We start from the raw sequence: 21,726 nt of genomic DNA, 5'->3' as shown, positions 1-21,726 counted from the left end.
ATATATTTTAGTTTATGTATTTTATGTCCATTCCATATATTTATCTGTGTACATCAATCTTGTTTATGCAGCGAATCTTCGCAAGAATCCCGCCGCAGTACCAAAGACAAGTATGTTGTAGTGTTGTGTTTAGATCATTCATTTAGTTGGACATTTTATTGTTGACATCCAACTGTCACATCATTATTCCACGCACTGGTTGTAAAATAAATCTAAATGTTTTTATTTCATTTTATACTTATATTGCAGAATAAACCTACTAGTTTGTTCTGCTTCCTAAGTGGTATTTTTACTGTAAACTCAATACTGTGATTTAATGAAATACATAGCAATAACAATGCAATATAGGACGGTCGTGTTGGCATTTAACGGTATCGGTGGCTTGGTGAACACGGCACCTTCGCGCACTTGTCACGTAGAATATATTTTTGGCTCTTATATTTTAAGTTATTTGTGTGTATATAACTAGTCTATTATTTAGATCGGTGTATTCTATTACACTGCTTGTTATCACATCTTATTATGAATATTGTGTTGATGCAATCAAACACTATGATTAAAATCATGGATCAGTCCAAACTTTCCAGACAATATGAGGAAATGATATGTTAAACTGAGGTACAAGTATTGAATTAGAGTAGATTTATATGATATTATAGATAGATTACATGATGTTTAACGTTCATACTTTTGTCATTAGTTGATATCACCAGAGTTGGTGTTTCTATGAACACTATGTCTTAACATTTATGTCATTGAATCATTATTTCTGTTGTGCATATTATTATTTAGTCATGTGGGAGCTTAATATAGATAAATAAATGAGTATATTCTTCACAGCCGTCGTTTGATTTTATTTCTAACGCATTTTGAGTGGCACAGATGTCGAAAGTGAGATCTGTCTGGGCGCTCCGTGTGGACAAACGTGGGTATAATGTGTTTGTAACATGCTCTGTGTTACTGATCAGATTCACGTTCGCTTTCTACTAACATGATGGTACGCACTGTAGTCTGGTTGCACATTAGTAGGCACCGTTGTACAAATCTAATAATAATACCAACTAACATGCATTCATTCGATTTTCTTCTAATTAACACTTTTAATTATTATGTCGTCTAATACAAGTTTTGCTTAGGGTATTTACTAGAAGGATAGTTGAAGTAGTGGTTGTATCTAAGTTGGATGCGTATGCACATCCATACTGTTTGTATGACAACACAGGGCATTAGCCTTTAGAAACTAACGCCTGAGACCTAACTGAGTATAGTACAAATAATATAGGTAGCACCTAAACAATTATAATTTGCGTGATAACTGACCATTAAAACGTCAGTTAATGAAGCGCTATATTTGAGCTCAATTACACACAATTGATTTCTATAATTAGAACAAAGGTATAATTTTTGCACTTACATACATATTTACATAAATATAAATCTGATTGATTACCTAATAACATTTTCCAATATAATATCATAGATTAGTCTATTTTTATTCCGTCTTTTATGCTGAAACTGAATAATGCGTAGGAGTGTCGCAATTGATCGCAGAGCGTAGGTTTTACCCGCCCACTTGGGTCATAAGGTGCAAGTGGGCAGTCGTAACGTGCTAAGAAATATAATAAAATGTCGTGATATGGCTTCATATTATACACACTCATCTTTAGTCGGTTTCGCTATTTATACTTATTTGAATATCCATTTTGTCTCCATTGGACGGTTCTTTTATTAGGCAATTTAGTTTTTATACATGTTAATTTAGTGTCATGAGTCTGCTCCGCTTTCCTGCTACTGAATATTATTTTAATTTCATTCCTATACTAGTATCTATTGTTAATTATATTAATCAGGACAAATTTATTTGTATATTTATGACTTTTCAATTGATTATTTCATTAACAATAATTATTTTTATATACATTTTTACCATTAATTCGACCTCATCTGCATTGAACCGCTATAAAAGTACTTATATCTCAATTATGACTGTTACAAATATTTTTATCTTATCTTGAAAGATTTCTACTATTAGATATATGAACTATGTAGGCTTAACAGTATGCGATATGTCCTACCTTCAACTAATATATCGAGGCATGAAAAAAAGACACTTAAACTTACTGTTGTTTAAAAAAATATTTATGAATGGAATTTGCCATGCATGTTAGCCTTGAACGAGGAATCAGTGCTTATATTTTATTTCTTTTGAATGGTCATAACACATTGCATGTACCTGTTCGTAGTATCAGAAGTCCCGCGCCTCGGTTTGCTAAAATAATGAAACTATTTTCCATGTTGAGTGAATGCGTTGTGTCGCGCTAGCCGGTCGTATTTCTAATAAACATAAGTGCTAGATAAACGTAGTAATCAACGCAACTGTGTTAAGTGTTTACGTCCAATCTGTTGATTAATTGATTTTATCTGATATAATGTCCGCTAGTGGAACGATTTGAACCGATTGTCCAGCTGTAGATGTAGGTGTGACGAGGCTCGGGACTTCTGCCTTGTAGAATAATGTGTATGCAATACATATCATGTTTTCTTTTTCATTTTAGGTGTTTTCAACTTTTTCGGATGCCCAATAGTTTTCTCGTTTAAATGACCCGCTGCGCTAGCATGAACCCTTGCATCGGACACCCATCACACATTGACGCTTGCTAGAACCATTGGATATGCTCGCAATGATGAGTATTCATTGTTTTATTTATTAATGTTTAACTACTTAATATTAATAATGTTGTTATTGCCTTTAGAGTAATTTATAAACCACTCGCTGGTTGTTTGTGTTTGGCTGAGATGTACCAATATTGTTTTTTATTATTATTTTTAAATTTATGGTTTTTTAAAATGATTGTACCTTATTTTTGAATGGCAGTTATTTTTGTGATCAGTATACTCTGTCTGCCAAACATATTTGTATAGAGTGGTGTGCTCTATACAGTTTAAACGATGACAATAATATTACAATTCTCTTGGTATATGAATAATCCCAAGGCTCTAGACATCTTAGGTCCGTCCTCTACTTAGATTTTAGTATAGCTCTTACTACTTATCAATACCCATTGGATTGTCTTATAATAGACATTATATTCGACTTATGATAATAATCCTTGCTTCGCTACTGTCAGTAAATATTCCAAATATTCCATGAAAAGGTACAAAAGTGAAGTCGTCGGTCGATAGTATTATATGTTACCATAATTGTTATGTAATTACGAGTTTAAGGTTTCTGTTTTGTAATATACACCTTGTACCTATTTACAACTCTGCTCGGTACTTTTAGAATCTAATTGAATTATAGTGCATTTTTCTGAACACAGTTTAGGTAGGTATAATTGTTCCATTTTTATTCTAGTAGCTACCAAATTAATGGATGATATCTAAAATATAGATCTGTTTGTCTTGCAACGTAAAATAATAAATAATGCCCTCGTGAGTGTCAAAAATAAAAATAAATGTTAGAAAACCAAATCAAATTGCGCTGTGAGAAACTGTTTATAATGTGGGGAATAAAAAATATTTGAGCTTCAGAAATAATGATTTAATGTATAACCATAGTTAGGAAAAGGCATTTATATTTGCCAACAGCTTTATAGTATAAAATACATTATTTTATAGGTGCTTTTAATTTATATTCCATTTAAGCAAAAATAAGCATTATAGCCCCAGTTTATTCATACAAATATTCTTAACTTGAATTTACTAGATCAAGTTTACATTTACACTACTGTAAGAAGAATAGTATTTTGCTCATTTATAAATTTACTGGCAAAAATATGTCTGAGTGAATAGAAAATATATTCTATTTTATTAATAAAGTCTTCTATAGTTTCAAATGTTCGGTGGAATGTTTTATAAAGTATTAAAATTGTGGTTTCTGTAAGCAACAGACCACGTTGACGCATTTTCGTCTTTTTACCATAGAGGTTACAAATATTTGTAGACGATTAATATTACTCCTGGTTCTAGCCATTTATGTCTTATTAAAGTCTTGGAGCTTCCTATTTTAACGTTTTGTGACTTTACGGTATTTTCGAAATATTTAGATTTTTTTTTATTTCTTATACAATTTCATCGAAAATGCGCCAAAATGGTGCGTTGTTGAGATCCCAGTAGATATTTATTACCAATAGGTAAGTAAAATTGTTTATTTTTATATATTTTATTAAAGATATGTTCCATAATATTATGTTGTTAAAATATTGTTGTGATTTTTAAAAAGTTTTCATTATATTCTAAATATTTTTCGTAACTTTTTGTATGATTCAGTACTATGTGATTTGAGAAAAATAACAGTGATTTTGTTTTACCTATACTATATTCGAATAGTTAATTTAAAAGAGTTAGTGTTTAGACGAGCAATATTTTTGTTACTACTTAGCCGTAAGTGTAAACATGTAAGATAAATTAATGTTAGAAATAAATATCTAGTACTCAACTAAGTTGTTTTTGTAACGTCCAAGAACCTTGTGAAGGAACACTTACTACTGAATATTTGCCAATATTCATATAACACGATTATTTTGTGACGACACTCAAGACCACGTACACAACTGACACAGAGAAAATTGTAAGAGTGAGACAGCAAGTAATACTAATTGAATTCGTCATGAGTGTCGTCGCTAAATAATTACCTACACACTCGTAATAATTATAATCAATGACATTGTTATTTGGTCGCGTTTAACATTAGGAAACATATTGTGGTCTACATTCACAGAATTCATATTAAAAAACGTACATAAAAGGAAGGAAAACATGTTGTCCTTATAGAATTTTCTTTCATGAGAAATCCCATACAAACTAAATACAAAAAGCCTTGAAAATCAATGGTATAATTTTATTATAAATAATATTGAACGCGCTCACAACTCAAATAAGGAACATGAATAGAATGTGAATTAATACTTTCTTTTTTACTTTTAGCTGGCAAAGATCCTGTGGCAAACAGCCAAGAGGTGCCTAACTCGCGGCCCCCAGAGCCGAGCCGCCCCCCACCGCCCGCTCGGCCCCCCGCGGCTCCCCACTACCAACCCCCTCTGCCGGCGACTCCTGCTAACTCCGGAGGGCTATTCTCTTCTATTAAAGGAGGCGCTGGAAGCTTCCTGAAGAATTTGAAGGATACCTCTTCGAAGGTTATGCAAACTGTACAACAGTGAGTATTGTAGTGTTATTTGTAATTGTTATTTATTTGTTCTTATGTATGTGATGTAGTGACAGAACAAATGTGTTGTTTTCTCTAAAATCAGTCAAGTACTATGAACGATTTACCCATCGGTTCTTATTGGTATATTAAAAAATTAATATATATTTTTGTTGCAGGTCAATAGCTAGAACAGACTTGGATATAAGTTACATAACTAGTCGTATTATAGTGATGCCTTACCCGTCTGAGGGCTTGGAGAGTGCTTACAAAACCAACCACATCGATGATGTCAGGGTAAGACTATTATTCACTCTAGATTGTTTATATTATACACTTGAATCTACACCATTATTTACATATTCTTTATGCCGCCAATAACTCGTGGACGAAATAAACATTTATTAAATTCAGGAGTTTCTTGTTCATAATATGTTTGTTTTTAAACAGCAACGTAAAGTGACATGCTAAAAGGCTGTCCTAAAAAGAATTTATATCAATAACGTTGACAAGCACTGCGGTCATTGGGGATCTTTTATACAATGTCAAAATCTATTCTATTATTGTTAGCAACAATAATTATGATATTTTCACCTTTTATCACCAGGCGTACCTAGAGAGCCGTCACCCGGGCGGCAAGTACAGTATCTACAACGCGTGCCGCGGCTGCAGACTGTCGTTCCCGCGGCACGTGCCTGTGACGGACGCGGTGCGCGCCCTGTGGCCGACCCCGGCGCACCGCGCGCCGCTACTGGCGCCCTGCTACGCGCTGCTGCAGCATATGTACCAGTACTTAGGGAAAGATGACCGACAGGCCGCTGTTATTACTTGCCAGGTACGTTGTTACGTTGTTACAGTGATGTCACCTCTATTGTGTTAGTGCTAGAGTTTGTTTTTGGTTAGGTAATCTTGGTAAGTTTTATGTAAACAAGAATAATATTATTATGTTATATACATAGCATATTTTGCTATCACACTCTCCTTTAGTGCTATTTATGCACAAATTGACAATTTTACCAAAGTCATGTGATGTTCCAGGATGGTAAGCAAATGTCATGTATGCTGGTGTGTGGGTTACTCCTGTACGCGAAGCTGGTGACAGTACCGGAGGACGCGCTGCAAATGTTCGCAGTTAAACGCACGCCCATCAACATACCGCCGAGCCAGCTGCGATACTTGTACTATCTCTCTAATATTATTAGGTGAGTTTATTATATATTGTTACTTCTTACTATACAGTTTTGGACAAATCGAAAATAGAAAGAAGTAAAAAAGAGAGATTAGCGTTGCTTATGGACACCAGAGAAGTTACAGATGCAATGCCGAACTTTCAAAAAGGAGTACGCTATCACCTTGATGATGAAGAATAATTCATGTTTTTCACCATTAAATAACATTGCTGACATATTTGTGTGACCTATCCTTTCTAACCATTTATTTATTTCCAGGCCTGAACCAATTCTCCCCCACTTCCGACCAGTGACACTGGTATCACTGACTATCCAACCAGTACCACTGTTCACTAAGGCGCGGGACGGCTGCCGACCTTACATAGAAATATACAACGAAGATAGAATGCTTCTGTCTACCTTACAAGACTACGATAGACTGCATCTTTATAGCATGGCTGAGGGAAAAGTGAGTTAATTTTTACATTTTGACGAATTTTTGTTTATTCATGTGTTATTTATTAGTAGCGCTAGTGTAGCTTAAGATCCAGTGCTCAGTCATATATCAAGCGAGTAATGGAACAACTCCATGAATATTATAAACTAAATTAAATTGCACTAACAGAAAAAAAACTTGGTATTTGGTGTTGAAAAATAGCACCTTCCTTTTATTATCACCGATTAATATCAGGGTTTTGATTTGCGCCTTCTAAACACTTGGGTCGAAAGTCTTGAAATCAAAAAGTTCTGTAGTAGCATGAACCCTTTAGTTAAGCTCCTCTGTAAACCCCTGGGGCCTTAGTCTGCTATTACAATTGTGTCTGGAGCTATACAACCTACTTAGCTCCGTCCCTATTGCACTGCTCAATGATCGACCATTCTGACACAAGTGTAATAGCAGACTAAGGCCCCTGGTTATTGTAGCTTCCCTTTACAGTATGATGTTTGTCCCCAGGTGACCCTCCCCCTAGACACGACGGTGGTGGGCGACGTGGCGGTGTGTATGTACCACGCGCGCCAACAGTTGGGCCGCGTACACTCCGTGCCTGTACTCTCTCTACACTTCCACACTGGCTTCCTATCCGTAGATCAGCATCACATTAAGTTTAATAGGTAATACTCGTTTGGAACTACTATTTTCGGTGTTCTATATTTGTTAACTGATCGCTATTTTAGACATAAATATGACGCCTCAATTTTCATCAAGACGGGCTAAACTGTTATTAAATTTTCATCCTTGAAATTCTCACTGATAGCATGACCTTAGAATGTTTAGGCCCATTACACTAAAACATCTTGCTTAAATCTGGCGTATAAGTACATGTTTGGTGGCTCTTTCTAATGTTTTCCATTGAAAAGCTATTAATATTTCCTGAAGTCATCCAATCTAAATGTTAATTTGGGCATGTTGTCATTTACTTTAGGTCTGAAATCGACGGTATAGACGAGTCTCTACCAGTAAACGACCACTTCTCTAACAACACTACCGCGGTTATAAGCCTGGTAGTACAGAATGGTGAGAGACGCAAGCCACGTTCAGATCTCTGGGAAGAAGACCATTCCTTCCCCATCCGGACGCCTGATGTACTCTTCTCTACCACCCTTGAAAGAGATGAGACTATTGATAACTTCGGTAAGTTTTTTTCAAGTTAGTTTTGTATTGTTTTGCTAAATTATGTAATTTTGATATCTATTTTGAGAGCGTAGGTATATTTACGGCATACCCTCGTAAATTTTTAGAGAATACACGACTTATTTTGAGCCATATCGGAGCTCACAATTTATGAGTTACATGTGTGGTAAGCTACATCATGCAGCCTCCAATAATTTACGTATGTAAACTGTAAATTTTATTTACAGTTCCTATTAACAAGTGAAAAGTTAACATAACATGCACTTCTATATATTTTAGTTTATGTATTGTATGTCCAGTCTATATATGTATCTGTGTACATCAATCTTGTTTATGCAGCGAATCTTCGCAAGAATCCCGCCGCAGTACCAAAGACAAGTATGTTGTAGTGTTGTGTTTAGATCATTCATTTAGTTGGACATTTTATTGTTGACATCCAACTGTCACATCATTATTCCACGCACTGGTTGTAAAATAAATCTAAATGTTTTTATTTTATTTTATACTTATATTGCAGAACAGGCCTACTAGTTGTTCTGCTTCCTAAGTGGTATTTTTACTGTAAACTCAATACTGTGATTTAATGAAAGACATAGCAATAACAATGCAATATAGGACGAGGTATTATGTCATTGTATAGTGAATTACTAACACATTAAAATTTAGTTTTAACCTCATTTAGTTTGTCTATGATTACTAATGGTATATTAATCAATTTTATTTTTCTTCATATTTGTTCCACTTTCTCATTATAGTGTGCACCTCTGATTAGGCAAAAGTTTTATTTATATGTCTAATGCATGTGTTTAACAAATGAATGTATTCATATTCATGAAGTAAAAAGTTTTATAACCAATAAAAACATATTTTTGTAGTGATATTTGTATTAATCGTGTATACCATAAACATCGTTTATTTCATTACCATTAAAATTGTATGGTTTGTACTCTAATAATTTAATATTGTTTTGGCACTATCATACTCAAATTATCTATGTAACTAAATCCGCAAACCAAAAAAACCACCAAATATCACATGTTTACATTATTAACAAATACGTATCATCCACAGTAACAGCAGACTACCCACCTCGGGAGCCAGAGCCCCCCAGTCGTCCCAGCCGTCCATCCCGGCCCGCTCCCCCCTCCCCCCTGCCACCCCAACGTCCCCCACCACCGTCCACCCAACCCCAACCTGACCCCGCCCCCTCCGACAGTACAGTAGACTTCCTAAACCTCAACTCTGGCACCCCACAACCTCAAGAAACGAAACCAGAGAAGAAACTCAAGTCTGATGACTCTTTCGACTTCTTTGGAATGATGGAGAAGCAGACTGATGATGGATTCGGAGATTTCCTCAGTGGAAACAAGGGGGAGGCAGCGCAGGTTGGTTATTTTTGTTTTGATTTCACTCATTGTTTCACATGAGGGAGCCATGCTTTGGCACAAATGGTCTACTAAAATGGAGTGATTCCCTCACAGAGATTCAACGTGAAAAATATAGCAATGTAGTGTTTCTGCTCAAAGAAAGAATAGTTACTATGAGATTAAACTATTACAAGTGCGACGTTGTATTAATATCCTATTGACATATATTTGTCCTCTCATTTAAAACTTTTTATCATTGCAGCAGTTTCCAACGGAGTCTATATTCGGTGATTTGCCCGCTCCGCCACCGACGGAGCAACCTGAGGTGAAGGGTAACGTGAACTCAAGTGACCCGCTCAACTTCGATCCCTTCGGCCTTAACGACCCTTTGCCGAAGATTGAGACGTTGCTTACGCCGCTGATTAAGGACGAAGGTGAGTACTAGTATAGCTATACTGCTTATACCTATGTATTTAAAGAAAGCAAATAAATAAAAATGAAATAAATTACTTATTAGCTGGTCCCAAAAATATCAAAAGAAACACACCAAGCACTGCGCGTACATTCTGTGCGATTAATAGTTATGTTTATTACTTGTTATACTACGTTGTTCTAGTTTCTAGCAGCATATTGATGAAGATTCCGTGCTTTATTCCAGGTCGTCCACAAAGCGTACCGTTGGAGAAAGCTCAGCCAACTACGGCAGGACAACGTAAGGATCCGTTCGCAGAGCTAGGAGTACTGGGTAGTACCCTCCCAGCGGGCCCCGCGGCGGGCGCCGCGTCCCTGTCGGCGGGCCCCAGCCGGGGGCCCACGCCGCGCGCCTCGCCCGCACACACGCCCGCGCACCAACCTCACACTCCCGCACACCAACCCGACTATAAGTAAGTCTAATGTCCTCTACGAATTAAAAGGTTGTGTACAATTGGTGTACAATTTTGTGCTTATCATCATTATAGGCTACAGAAGTAATCGAAACAATGTAACCAAGAATTGTATTGTAAATCTGATTGAAAAAGAGTAACCTATGGAGTTTCTTGCTCGTTCTTCTCCATAGGAATCTACACTTTGGAACGAGCAAATAGCTTCACTAGAGGACTGACCGACAGACAGACGTTATTAATATTATTATATTTGCTTTGACGTTCAAAAGTGCCTTCCTGGTCTATTTGAAATAAATGATTTTGACTTTGACTTTGACTGGTTGTTTATTTGAAATGTTTTGAGACAAGATCTAGTAAGATTCATCAATGCATAATAATTAGTAAGGTCATCTCAGTTTATGTTTGCAGTTCTAAAGATAGATTTGTTGGTTTTCTTAGTTATTTAATAGCTTTTTTTTGTCAATATTTACGCGTTTATATTTTGTTAGTGCAACGGATCAGCTAAAACTTGACTTGATCCCACCATCTATTATTTATTAAGTGTTTCCTGTATTTTGCAGTAGAGCTCACTTCGAACCAGCCAAAACGCCAGCTGATGAAAAACAACGGAAACCAATGGATGTGTTCGGTGATCTGCTCGGCAGTCAAGGATACGACTTCGCATCCAAGCGAGACACTGGCCCTAAGACCATGAACGCCATGAGGAAAGAGGAAATGGTAAAGGATATGGACCCAGAGAAACTGAAAATACATGAATGGGTAAGTTTCCATTGTCGACAGATAAATTACAACTTAGGTTTGTAAACGTGATAAAAATACTGGTATACTGTGTATCCGCGTAAGTTGCGAGCAGTCACCAAAAGATGGACAGTATCCTTTAAAGTTGCGCGCTAAGCATAGAAATTGTGACACAAGCTCCTGATAATTATTTCAATATTTGTTCCCCAGACGGAGGGTAAGAAGGCGAACATCCGAGCTCTGCTATGTTCCCTGCACACCGTGGTGTGGGAGGAGTGTCGCTGGACGCGGTGCGACATGTCGCAGCTCGTCACTCCCGCAGACGTCAAGCGAAACTATAGGAAAGCGTGTCTCGCTGTACATCCAGATAAGGTAATTCTTCTCTACCGATTTTCAACTTTATTTCAAAGCCTAAAAGGACTAAAATAATAATAGATTAAATTAATGTTGTTGTTTCTACATAAAGACTATTTAATTCAGTTCAACCAATAGATTGATGTGTTTAAATTTTGTTTACAGCAAATGGGCACACCCAACGAGAACATAGCGAAAATGATCTTCATGGAACTGAATAATGCTTGGAGTGATTTTGAAAACGACGCCAAACAACAGAACTTGTTCCAGTCTTAAATGTTAGTGCAGCTTACACCATTATAAACACGGAGTATTTAGTCGTAATGGAGATCTCGAACACGTGTTTGTCGATGTAATCAAGCATGTGTGAGGTGTGTTCATACGAGAGCTCTGAACTAGCACTCCATCTGTTCACTACTCGTGTACATAGGAGACTAATTCAGTATATTAATAAAATATATGTTTATGTAGTTAGACCTTGCTAATGGCGTGTATTCAGAAAGCAAGTTTGAAGTATAAGAACGCTTTACGCGAATGTCTTACCGATATTGTTTATATCGCTAAGTGTAAATTAGAATTGTGATAAATTCATTAATAGTTTATTAAATCAAGTGTTGACTTTGTGGATAATCTTACATTGATGTTTGGATGTAGCCCCAATTTAATGCAAGCTTTTTAGTAGATTCTTAGAATGTCGCATTTCATCAGAATATGAGTTATATTCCGTAACAGATGTCTTGAAGAATTATCTACAGATACTGATAGTGTTATAAACGCTAATTGGATATATTTTTTTATTTGATTTTGAACTGCCAATACAAGCATGAGAAATGCAAAGTACACTGCACTCTTACAATACACTAGATGACATATTTGGCAAAAGATTCTGCTAGTCATAAAGCCTTTCCGAGGTTTATAAGCATTATACCACTTTGGACAATAAAATAATAATTGTTACTGTGGCATAACTGTCAAAGTTTACAAGACAAAAAAAATTGCATGAAATACCTACCCAAGCAAAGTAAATCTTATAAACCTTGGCTTTTCATTACGTAATTATTTTACTTGATCTATGATGTCATGTCTTCCGATTGCATTTTGTTTAGGTGTTGTTATGAAATTAACCCGTGCAATAAATATGGTCACGTTTAAGAGATTATTGTATAGAAGTGCCATTACAAAGCAACTTACATATATACTAACTCCAGAAGGCGGTCAGATATTACGATAGCGAATTGTACATTATTCCATAGTTCAGTAGGTAAAATGTATAAGTTTATTTAGATCCATTGCAATTCGAATCATATGTGAACGAATATAAAGATTATTTTTTGATTATAGACTCATTCATCATTAACATAATTTGTGGGCGATACTTAATAGTGTTAAATGTTGTATTTTAGTACACTCACGTACATATTATAGAACAAAATGTATTTTAGATATTTAATATCATGAGGAGTTAATGTATGAAAAGAAAATCAAAGTTACGGTTTATTGTCGTTAAGAAAATTATTCTTTAACTCGAAGTTATAGTCTATTAATAATGTGCTGTGTATCTATGTGGAGTGTAGAAATACAGCTTCTTTACTTCGCTTTATTATGTTACTACTTACTATTATTGATATTGAATTTATCTATGAATTAGGACATAAATATGTTCGGGAGAAAAACCGTTTTAAACGATACAGATACCTAATTATATAAATCTTTATTTATGAAAGATTATGTTATGTACTTGATTTACTATCGTTAGTCGCATAAATACAACTCTTATGAAACCAATTACTAAGGTAAAGCAACGGAAATTCGCGCAAGTTTATCAATGCAGCACGGTTCGCCGTTACTTTGAATATTGTCGATGGTAAAGTGAGATGTTTTATTTTCCCTTAGGTTTCAGGACTTGGTGTTAGATGTTAATTAATTAGTTCTCTGAGAGCTTACGGTAAAGTTAAGTTTATACATTCCTATTTATATAAGCGTAGTCGGGTGTCCATTATCGTAAAAATAGTTGTTGATTAAAATGAATCTTATACTATCTGTAGACTACTCTTATGAATGATTTCAATCAGTATTTTGAACTTAGTATGAGGCTTTAGTTCATCCGACATTTTGAATCACCATGCAATTCGTTTGGGAGTCTCCATTTTTGTAATTATGTAGTTAGGCCTATTTAACAGTCTATGTTGTTACTGCAATATGGTTTAGAGCCAGTAAATAGTACCAATATCACCAATATCGTGTATATTTTGCTTAGATGAACGTACCTATGTCTAAATAACAAATCTGTTCTGAAAAATAAAGTAATTTGAAAATTATTATTTTGTTTCTTTACAATGTCTCATTGTGATTTGTTACCCCAACTTAACGTTAACCTTAATAAAAGACGTGTTTGGAAAAATACTTATTTATTATGATACTATCTAAGTGCTGGTCAGCTTTGTTCCAGCTTGATATCCATACAGCCATATTTCTCCAGCAACTCTTGTTTCTTCCGCCGCAGTAAAGCTTCTTCTATATCCTTCTGCGATGGCACTGCTACATGTGACGTCACTACTTGTCGGACCGGCTCGCCATTTTCATCCTCTTCTTCTATTCTCTTGTCGTCCGGCTATAACAAACAATTATACGTCGACATTATAAACGTTGATAAAATTAATTCAAGTATTCATTGTAATTTATAAAATTTTTGGATTAGCAAACATTTCTTGTATTATTCGCCACCAATGATTATCCCTGTTTACCTGCTTTTTTCTTATTGCCATAAACCTCACAGAGCCCGAGTCCTTTCCAACAAATGCAAAACCGTGGAAATCGGTTCGTGAGTTATAGCGTTAGGAAGGAAAACCCGACTTATTTTTATTATACACTAGCAAACCTGGCGAACTCCGTTTCGCCACCATGTCTTTTTTCCTAAATTTTTTTTGCTATAAACCTCACGGAACCCGAGACCTTTCCAACAAATGCAAAACCATGGAAATCGGTTCGTGCGTTCTGGAGTTATAGCGTTAGGAAGGAAAACCCGACTTATTTTTATTATACATAATATAATAATTACATAAATGACTTACATCTTCTGGATAAATGTTTTCTTCCTCGGGCAAATCTTGATCTTTGTTTTCCTCCTTATTTCTCTTCCACTCATCTACTGCCCTTGCTATGGCTGTTAAAAATAGGTAAAAATGTATTATTGCTCTCTAGTTACTGGCTGAATGAAATGGTAAAGCAGTAGAAACCATAAAGCTTGCTTTGCTCACCAGATAGCTTTAATGAAGGATGATGGCTTTAATTAATGAAGGTTTATTTTACCACTTGGTGTTAAAAATTGAGTTTCCAATGGACTTCATGCTTAAAAAAGGTAGTGTTCATGAGTTTTAAGATGAAGTAACTTTAGATGATAAAATACTAGCTTTCGCCAGGGGCTTCGCCCGCGTTCCAGGGATAGAATTTACTCTAAGATGTGATGTGTTGTTTTAAATCTATCTCTGGACGTCCAATTCTACCCAGTAGTTTTTTCGTGAAGGAGTAATTAACACAACATAGAAACATACATCCTCACAAAATTTCGCATTAGTGGTAGGATTTTATTGACTGACCTTCTTTCTCAGCTTCCTGCTCGAGTGGCATCAAGAGACCGTCGTCGTCGTCTCTGTATCCATAGTAGTCGGCGTCTACGTCTCGCATGAGGTCCGCACGCGTCCGTCTCGGTGGCGGAGGGGGCTCTTGTTCGAATAGCTCACGTACACCTAGTAGTTATGGATAGAATAATAATTAAGAACAGTAATTGCATAAACATAGTTATTACACGTTTTCACCATTCTCTCTTAAATTTTAAGCCCATAAATATCACCTAACAGTACAAATAAGGGGTAAGTTTAGTGCTCCCTTACGCTAAGTAACTCTTACTTAAAAGATGGTTTAGGGGTGGTTGGTGAAATGTCTTTTCTTCCCTGATGGGGTCGGCAAAGGTGCACTTACATAGAACTACAGAATAAAAGCATAACACAAACCTGGTAGATCTTTAGCGGCTCCGAAGTACTTGTAGCCTCGATTACCGGGTACCTCTTTACCGTCTTGGTCAAGCATTTTTGGTCCAACGCGAGCATGGTCTGGCCCGCCCAATGACTTGATTTGAACTTCCCAGTGACGTTTCTCGCGCATAAGCTTGTTGATCTCATCATTCAAGTCTCGTATCCGAAACTCACCGAGACCGGCTAGAAAGGAAAATTGTTAAAAATAAAAAATGTATATAATAATCTAACCTGGGTCATATATTAGCTGTCTATTTTTAATGCATCCACTACACATGAGTAAGTACTAGTCCACACAAATGGGCCCCACGGCCACAATTAAAAATACTCATTAAATTCACGATTTTGTCCCATGGTAAACTGAATCTACAGTAATATTTTCAGAAATATCTATGCCTTTTGAATATAGTGTCAAACGCCCCACAGAGTTGTCGAAAGTAATTAGGGTTCCGTAGCCAAATGGCAAAAAACGGAACCCTTATAGATTCGTCATGTCTGTCTGTCTGTCCGTCCGTCCGTATGTCACAGCCATTTATTTCCGAAACTGTTGGGCCTACATAGTTGAAACTTTGTAAGATGGTGTATTTCGGTAACCGCTATTAGAATTTTGAATAAAAAATAATAAATTTAAAAATTAAAGGGGGGCACTCCATACATAGAACTGATTCAAAAAAAATTTTTTTTAGCTTATATATCCGTGATGGGTGTCTATGAATAGGTCTTTAAAAGACATTAAGGTTCCTAAAACCACTTTTCGTCAAAATCAATCGTTTGAAAGTTAGACGCTTCCAAAGTGGAAAAATGTGTGTCCCCCCCCCTCTAACTTTTAAAATAAGAGAGTGAGAAAACTGAAAAAAATATATGCTGTAGATTTCAATGGAAACTAACAAGGAAAATTGGTTTGAACCAGATATCATTATTAGTTTTTAAGAAATAAAACATTTTCAAAAACCGCAAATATAACTTTGTCGTTCATACAAACACTATGTAAAACCAAGTTATTTTACAAATTTTTATATTATGTCATCAGTAGATGACATAATATAAAAGTTGCTGTTACGGAACCCTTCATGAGCGAGTCCGACTCGCACTTGGCCGGTTTTATTTGGATTAATTATTGTGTTTTAAATTAAGTTTTTAGATTTTTCGAAAACCGCCATAACTAATATATTCCGACTTCTGAAAATGGTGAAGTTTATTTTAAGTTCAAATACTGATAAAAGTATAAGAAAATAAATGATCACCAAAAATGAAAGAAGAGCACAAAATAGGTTTTTATCCCAGAATCCCCGCAATTGGCGGTCCATTGTTTATGCCTTTCCCCAAGGGACACAGGCGTGAAGTTACGTATGTAATTTCCGCGGGATCCATATTAAGGTGGGAAATGTTACTACGCGTACAAACTCGCGTGCATAGCTAGTTTATAAATATGAGAAATCGTATTTGCCTCTAGGACAAGAGTGGTTTATAATATCATAATCTCATAATAATGTGTGCTTCTCATTTTTTGTAAAGGGAAGTGCAACAGTGACTACTTTAAATAATAACCAGAGGTTAGTATTGAAAAGTTTAATATAAAAACATTCTTAAGATCAGTTAATGATAGATAAAATGTTAGCTGTATGTGTTATTTCTTTTTCCCTTTTTTGCCTTTCTTTCCTTTGCTCCCTTTTGCTTTCTTAGTTTTGCCTTTATTTTTATTTTTTTTCGGAATGTCGGAAGTACTGCACTGTTGCCCAGTATTGTTACTTTCTATAGGTTTGTTTTCATAAGGACCTTTTGGTGTTACCAGTTCTATTTCAAGGTCAGTTTTTTTCTCTTTTGTTTCCAATTTCTTACCAATCTTTAAAATGAACACATCTTTCTGTGGATGCAAAACTTTCTCCATATTGACAGGAACAGGGCAGCTACTGGGTGTTACATTGATAATCTTCTTGTCTTTCCTATCAGGCGGTCTCTCAGGTCCTTTCAAAGTATACTTCAAGTTTGACGTATAAGTCTTTTCGGGATACGCAGCGTCTTTTGGCAATTCGAATTGTATTTGTTCTCCGGTATTATATGCTGTACTGTCACATGAGCATAATTCTTGAATCTTATCGTATTTTCCAATTCTTTCTACCTTACTGCTCTTCGGAACTCTGATCCTCAATTCATTGACATTCATTTTGGTATATATTTCATCATATTTTGGTGCTCGATCTAGAAAACATTATTATTAATTTTTTTTAGGTAACTGACATTTATAGCAGTACACTGTAGAGGACGGATACAACTTACCAGAGTCGTAGCAAGTCACAGGAGGTTCATAACACCGTTTAGAGAGAGCGCTAGATATTTGCGATTGTGGAGAATCTGATCGTCTGGGCAGATCGGAGCAACATGTGGGAGCTTTTTTCGTCATCACTCCTTCGTCGAGTAGTATTTTACCCTGATCATTCATTTCAACCTTATGACAAGAATACATGGTCATGCCCTGGTCTTCTTTGTGAAGGAAACACGTCTCTTGTGGTTTCGGTGGTGCACAAAAAGCTGTCGTTATCTCTTTGCCCAAGAATGACATCCTTACTGTTACTTCAATAACTCCTATTGAGTCTCTATTTTCACCATCACAGCATGACAAGTAGTACATGTTCTTAGAAAGTGGCGTAGACGTTGTGCACAATATATTGTCTTGCGGCTGTTCCGTGGTCCATTTCTTACAAAGTTCTTCTCTTAATTGGTTAAATTCGCTTGTGAAATCTATATGAGTTTCAGCTATCTTCGTTACACATGTAGAACATGGAGGCTGTTTTGTCAAGAGCAAATATATATCAAATTCTTTAATATTGCATATTTTATCGTACGTCATAGCAAACATGGTCGATTTGCCAACATTAATTTTACCAAAATTTTCAATTTTGCCAAATGATGAATCATATAATATAATGGGTGGTTTTCCCAAAAATATGGCTGATATAACCAAATTATTGTAATCTATCTCGAAACATTCACATTTCATATGAATTTTATTTACTATCAATTCAATGAGAAATAAGTGATACGGAAAATTTACGTCTTCTCCCTTACAGCTGTCGCACAGTTGTAGCTTGGTGCGTTCGATATCTTCGGTCAAACACTTTATAGATTGTCTCAAAGCGTTAGCTTCGTTTGTGAGTGCTTTGCTCATATATGCTATCTTGTCAATATTAGTAGTCAAGTTATTCGGTTTGGAATCCACTATATCACTTGCAAGATCATGGACAGTTTCTTTTAGTTTGTTAAACTTTTCGGTAATAGATTTACTCTCCGAATTGCTCTGACGTATACTCGGTGTTCTTGAACTCTTGTCCTTAGACATTATTGCTGGGTGAAAGGTTTTCCTCGTGGGCTGTTTTTTTGGGCTCAGTTCGTTTATACTATTGTTGTTCTTTTTCAGGGGTTTCTTATTTGTGTCTTTCGGGACCTGTTCTAATACAGTGGAGTATTCTTCCTGTAGCTTTTCTTCTTTTTTGGATTTTAGGTTCTCTTTGAATATGTCCTCTTTCGAAGGTTCCTTCTTCTCTCTTTCTTCACTTCTTTTTTTTTCTAGGAAGTCCAGTTCATCTTGATTAATGATGTCCTTAGGCGGTAGTAGTTTTTCTGGATCTAGTACAACATTCGTGTCCGAAGTATCGGGAGGTGTGGCTTCTTGCACGGTAATGTCAGGTATTGTAGACAAAGGAGACTGCGCCGAGGGTGTCGCACTGCGCAGGGAACTTGTTTTCGTTGCAGACGGTTGCGGAGACTTTGCAACGGACAACTGTGGTGACGGTATAATAAGCGGTGAAGGTATGGCTGGCAAGGGTACTTCTGGGGCCGGATAAGCTTCCAAATTTATATCAGGTTCTTGAGTTGAAAGTTGTATTGATGTAGCATCGGCATCATCCATTTCAATTTGTTTGAAATGTTATGAATTAAAACAATATTGTGTTGAAAAAAATAATAACATTTTATATTATTGGTGCCATAGTGAGATAGTCATAGCCTTACAGATTTGGGTTAATATTTTAAAAAACAATCACTAATTGGATGATATCAAAAATATATCGCTTCTATGCCAGTTGTAGTCCCATGAGTGTTACTTTTTATAGAAAAATAAGGTTGATTGAAAAAAACTATCAATATTATAAGCTTTGTGGTATATTTTCAAGTCTAGATAAGAATTGGCATAAGTAATGTTATGCATGAGTGAGAGAAACCTTTTGACATTATTTTACATTCATCAAGAGATTTCTCTTGATGAATAACAAAGTTGGTTTAATAGTATGGAGATCACTCACATGATTTAAATGAAACTACAAGTAGTACTTGTCCACAGAAGCATAATACAACTAAATATTTCAACTAAACCCAAAAATAAAAAATGGAAATTTACAAACAAAATAACTAATGAAATTAATCAAGTACCTATTAAACTCTGTGGGATCAGCTTCATGGTCCGTGACCACAGAAAAGCTGTAATGTTGTAGGTTGTCTAGGAATATAACGGACTTGCGGCGCGGCTGTTATAATGCTGTATTTGTAAAGAGTATTCAAATTAGCTCCAAGAGAATAATGCATTTTTTGGCTTAACTACTAGGACTATTTCGCTAAATTATCAGCCAAAACCATAACAAATATGTATAAATAAATATATGTAATATGGTTTTAATTCAGTCATAAGAGAGAGAGAGAGAGACAGAGATAGTCTTCATACAGCATATTAGGAAACCATTCGGTATAAAAATAATACCAACAAAGTAAATTACCTGTTTCATCACTTTCTTATAGTTTTTTGTTCATTAGTTCTTTTTAGTTTATATTCATTTTTTTTTTTAATTATGTTCTATATCCAAAATTATCTAGTACATAGTTTGTTGCTACCCAGATATTGTGAAATAGGCCATTAAAGAAAGTAATGCAACCTTTACCTCTTTTACTCCAGGATGTTCGCCTTTATTGTGTCTGCAGTTAATTTAAGTATAAATTAATATCAGGCATCCAAACCAAGGCCCAAGAATATTTATAACAGATACTACAAATGACAAGCACACCCATTTTTGGAACAATTTATTAATGAATCACATGAAGATTGATTCTGTGCGGGAATCCAACCCACAATACATTATAATTATGTACTGCAGTTGTTTGAATCCTAATTTAAATTCCAATCTACCCATTGAATTCTAAAGATGACTTTATAGCAATAAATGTGCTTCCTACACTATCATCCACAGGCTGTGATAGTCCATTATCGCACTATGGGCCTCCCTTTTCAAAAAAGAGGTTTGTCATAATCTCCTTGCTTGGTAAGCAGGTTGAAGATTGCAATTTAAAAGGTTTATGTTTATCAGACAGTGGTGCTGAGAGACTCTTATGACAAGACACCAACTAGACTGTGTGCTTGCTAAACCAGATTTAAATAAAATACACTTACCATTCTGTATCTGGGCAACTTTTTTGGCAATTTCCCTAACAATCTGCAGTCTCCATTTCTCTGCTTGCGGTAAATCTGTGCACTCTGACGCGAGATATGGTCTGCGCTCCCGCTGTCCTCCTGCTTCTTGTACTTGTGCAGCCCGCCACCGGGCCAGGGTAGTCCTGCATAGCAAATTATTATTATATTTATCCTAATTGACAGCACAGAGTACTACTACAACGCTACATTTCATTTTTATGGAAATCTAAATGTATAACATTTTAGTTTTCATTCATCAACAGCCTGTGACAGTTGATAGCTGGACTATACGCCTCATCATGTAAAGTCCAGAAGCATAGTCACATTTTACAGTATTTATTCCAGTAGGAGAAAGAATATGTCTAGATTTTTACAAATGGAATACTTTGAACCACTGGTTTTCAAATAGGATGATTCTGATAAAAGTTATACTTACATAGCTTTCTCTGCATTGCGAGCCTGAATGAAAAACAAAAGTAGAGTTAGTAAACGATATTTTTTAAGATATTACTAGATGTTGGCGTTGTTTGCCAACAACGCGTAAAATTGGAAAAAATGTTTTAGAACTATTTGCTCTTATAATCACTTACCATTTTTGTTTGATGATAGAATTGTTTACTTCTTATAAATTACACTCTTATTATACTAAACCGACAATTATTAATATTTAAAAATCAATTAATTCACAATCACAAGGGGTAAACACAACATTTTATAACCTCAATCGTTTCTGTCATTTAACAAATGTCAAGTTAATATTTGACAGTTTGACAATTTGACCTTCGCAAAATTAGTTTTGGTTTTTTTGTTTTATTTTATTTTATTAGTTTTTAAGTTTTATTATCAGTTGTAAATATTATGTAATAAATAATGAAAGGCAGAATTTAATTTGATTCATTCAACAGACATTTTTTCTTAGCGGAGCACTAGTCCGCGAGGCCACTGACCTTGT

The 21,726-nt window shown here is 35.5% G+C and overlaps 3 protein-coding genes and 1 long non-coding RNA gene across 17 annotated transcripts in view; 2 read left to right on the top strand and 2 right to left on the bottom strand.

Moving 5' to 3' along the window:
- LOC118262157 (cyclin-G-associated kinase) overlaps positions 1-21,726 on the top strand; it is a 95,317-nt gene that overhangs the window by 11,427 nt on the left and 62,164 nt on the right. Inside the window, exons 6-19 of one of the 14 annotated variants that reach the window (XM_050701409.1) lie at positions 4,927-5,155; positions 5,323-5,440; positions 5,751-5,978; positions 6,182-6,345; positions 6,592-6,781; positions 7,268-7,425; positions 7,737-7,945; positions 8,285-8,323; positions 9,017-9,330; positions 9,575-9,746; positions 9,971-10,196; positions 10,757-10,955; positions 11,145-11,306; positions 11,454-13,606. In XM_050701409.1, the coding sequence (XP_050557366.1) occupies positions 4,927-5,155; positions 5,323-5,440; positions 5,751-5,978; positions 6,182-6,345; positions 6,592-6,781; positions 7,268-7,425; positions 7,737-7,945; positions 8,285-8,323; positions 9,017-9,330; positions 9,575-9,746; positions 9,971-10,196; positions 10,757-10,955; positions 11,145-11,306; positions 11,454-11,564 (2,519 nt within the window). In that variant the 3' untranslated portion in view covers positions 11,565-13,606. Of the gene's footprint in view, positions 1-71; positions 111-4,926; positions 5,156-5,322; positions 5,441-5,750; positions 5,979-6,181; positions 6,346-6,591; positions 6,782-7,267; positions 7,426-7,736; positions 7,946-8,284; positions 8,324-9,016; positions 9,331-9,574; positions 9,747-9,970; positions 10,197-10,756; positions 10,956-11,144; positions 11,307-11,453; positions 13,607-21,726 lie in introns of those variants that run through there. The other 13 variants (XM_050701412.1, XM_050701407.1, XM_050701408.1 and 10 more) reach the window with 13 other exon arrangements.
- Positions 360-4,438, top strand: LOC126911950 (uncharacterized). The gene is made up of 2 exons (XR_007706529.1): positions 360-925; positions 2,556-4,438. It is a non-coding gene; the product is annotated as an uncharacterized LOC126911950 (long non-coding RNA).
- Positions 13,680-21,529, bottom strand: LOC118262159 (pre-mRNA-splicing factor ISY1 homolog). Its single transcript, XM_035573323.2, has 7 exons — positions 21,365-21,529; positions 21,211-21,233; positions 20,754-20,917; positions 15,299-15,502; positions 14,885-15,034; positions 14,360-14,451; positions 13,680-13,899 (listed from the first exon to the last, which is right to left on the bottom strand). The coding sequence occupies exons 1-7, from the start codon at positions 21,365-21,367 to the stop codon at positions 13,723-13,725; spliced, it is 813 nt and encodes a 270-aa protein (XP_035429216.1). The 5' UTR covers positions 21,368-21,529; the 3' UTR covers positions 13,680-13,722.
- Positions 16,874-19,359, bottom strand: LOC118262158 (uncharacterized). The gene is made up of 2 exons (XM_035573322.2): positions 17,597-19,359; positions 16,874-17,518 (listed from the first exon to the last, which is right to left on the bottom strand). The coding sequence occupies exons 1-2, from the start codon at positions 19,224-19,226 to the stop codon at positions 16,947-16,949; spliced, it is 2,202 nt and encodes a 733-aa protein (XP_035429215.2). The 5' UTR covers positions 19,227-19,359; the 3' UTR covers positions 16,874-16,946.

Source organism: Spodoptera frugiperda, chromosome 20 (assembly GCF_023101765.2).
Source record: "Spodoptera frugiperda isolate SF20-4 chromosome 20, AGI-APGP_CSIRO_Sfru_2.0, whole genome shotgun sequence".
Lineage (NCBI taxonomy): Eukaryota > Metazoa > Arthropoda > Insecta > Lepidoptera > Noctuidae > Spodoptera > Spodoptera frugiperda.
Note: the sequence above shows the minus strand (reverse complement) of the source record. Positions and strands in the feature narration are given on the sequence as shown.

Bases quoted from the DNA above. Each gene is read 5' to 3' on its own strand.
- LOC118262158 (XM_035573322.2), bottom strand. From the start codon at position 19,226: ATGGATGATGCCGATGCTACATCAATACAACTTTCAACTCAAGAACCT. The intron at 17,519-17,596 runs GTAAGTTGTATC...AATGTTTTCTAG, and splicing joins TGTGACTTGCTACGACTCTG to ATCGAGCACCAAAATATGAT.
- LOC118262159 (XM_035573323.2), bottom strand. The intron at 20,918-21,210 runs GTAAGTATAACT...TTTGCTATGCAG, and splicing joins CGCAATGCAGAGAAAGCTAT to GACTACCCTGGCCCGGTGGC. The intron at 15,035-15,298 runs GTTTGTGTTATG...CATAACTACTAG, and splicing joins AGCCGCTAAAGATCTACCAG to GTGTACGTGAGCTATTCGAA.